The 1,615-nt window shown below is 44.0% G+C and overlaps 1 protein-coding gene across 1 annotated transcript; it reads left to right on the top strand.

Moving 5' to 3' along the window:
* Positions 1-407: 407 nt before the first annotated feature.
* Positions 408-1,527, top strand: LOC121965155 (anther-specific proline-rich protein APG-like; the record flags this gene model as incomplete). The annotated part of the gene is made up of 3 exons (XM_042515315.1): positions 408-576; positions 977-1,067; positions 1,257-1,527. Coding segments are annotated over 3 exons (531 nt in total), but the record flags the coding sequence as incomplete, so codon positions are not given.
* Between the last annotated feature and the right edge of the window lie 88 nt (positions 1,528-1,615).

Genomic DNA, 1,615 nt, shown 5'->3' with positions numbered 1-1,615 from the left:
CTATTCTATTCTATTCTATTCTATTCTATTCTATTCTATTCTATACATTTTATTGTTTTTTATTCTTTTCTGTTTACTTACTTTCTTACTATTCTATTCTATTGTATGTATCTGAGCAAGCAAAAAAAAAAAAAAAATCAGCTGAAATTAAAGTCCGTTGTACTTATTTTTTTCTCCAGCACAATTGTTTTTCAGAAGTTTACAAACATTAAGAGCCCACAAAATTAGCTGTTATCAATTCCCATGCAAGTTTCCGGTCGAAAATCTGCATGTTGATATCAGTTGAAGGGCCAAAACGCAAAGAAGCACACAGCTAACATTTGGAAACAGAGGACACAAACTGATGATAAAGAACATGAATTGAATGAGGAGCTTTAGATAAAGTCTCAGTCTCTCTTCTGCCACAGTGAAGCGTCTCCAAAGCCCTCCTGCCAGAGAAGAGGAACCCCCAAAAGCAATACCTGCCCCAGTTCCTCTCAGTAAGTCTCAGCCTGAGCCCACCTCCAACATCCGGGAGATCATCAGACAGTACAACAGCCGACCCCAACCAGAGGCCAAACCCTTTGAGCCTGTCAGGTGACTTTCTCTCCCACAACTGTATGAATGAAAAATGTTGAATGGAAGTCATCATCATGCATGATTATAGAAACATAGAAGGGCACAGTGTCTTTGACCTTTTGACCTTTTTGTTGTCCCATTGTTGTGCAGCCAGTATCTCAGAGTTTGATTATCATACCAGTCAAACACAAAAGGTTTCTCTGGAATAAACCAAATCTTAGTTTTAAACTCCCAAATCCTCAATTTCAGAATGTTCACTCAGAAATATGGTGATGGAAAGAGGGTGACATTCATTCATTGGCTTGATTGAAATTGGAAACATTGTTATCCAGAATGTGAAATGAACACAGTGGCCTCATCCACAAGAAATAATGTCTTCTGTAATGTTTGTAATTTACTTTTTTTATCCTCATTACAGACCTTCTGCGCGGCATTTTCTAAAGAAGAATGACCCCAAAGAGGAAGCTCTGGCCAAACTCCGAAACAAAGCACCAGCGCCACAACAGAAGGTCAGGGCGGTCTAAAAAGTCTAACTCCAACCACAGGTCAAATGAAAATGTGTCTAAATTTCTCTAGAAGTTAAGTTTTTTTATTGTTAGTTTTATTATTCTGTCTAATATTAAGTATCTCTGTCCGGATTGTACTGCGTACTTCATCCTCATCCACTCATCCATCCCTCCACTTCCTCCTGCCTGCAGAAACAGTGGGTGCCCCCACCAGTCATGCCCAAGAGGGAGCCACCTCCCCCCAGGACCCCGTCCCCACAGCCCTCTCCTCCCTCCACCAGGGGGCCCCGCGTCATCTCCAGCAACATGAGGCAGAAACAGCGCTCCCTGGCTGACCTGTTTGGCTCGCAGCGCTCCCAGCACCCTCCGCCCGCTCCCCCTGACTCCCCGCCACCTCCTCTGGAACCAGCACCCGTCCTTCAGGACATCCCCGACCCGCCGCCCATGGCTGCCCCATCTCTCAGTGGGTGTCCCTCTAATCATGTTTACGTATAATAACCCCTCAAAACAAAAAAGCGACATCACTTTTCTTGCACTGCTTCCAGACGCCT

Source organism: Plectropomus leopardus, unplaced genomic scaffold, assembly GCF_008729295.1.
Source record: "Plectropomus leopardus isolate mb unplaced genomic scaffold, YSFRI_Pleo_2.0 unplaced_scaffold18828, whole genome shotgun sequence".
Taxonomy (NCBI): Eukaryota; Metazoa; Chordata; class Actinopteri; order Perciformes; family Serranidae; genus Plectropomus; species Plectropomus leopardus.
Note: the sequence above shows the minus strand (reverse complement) of the source record. Positions and strands in the feature narration are given on the sequence as shown.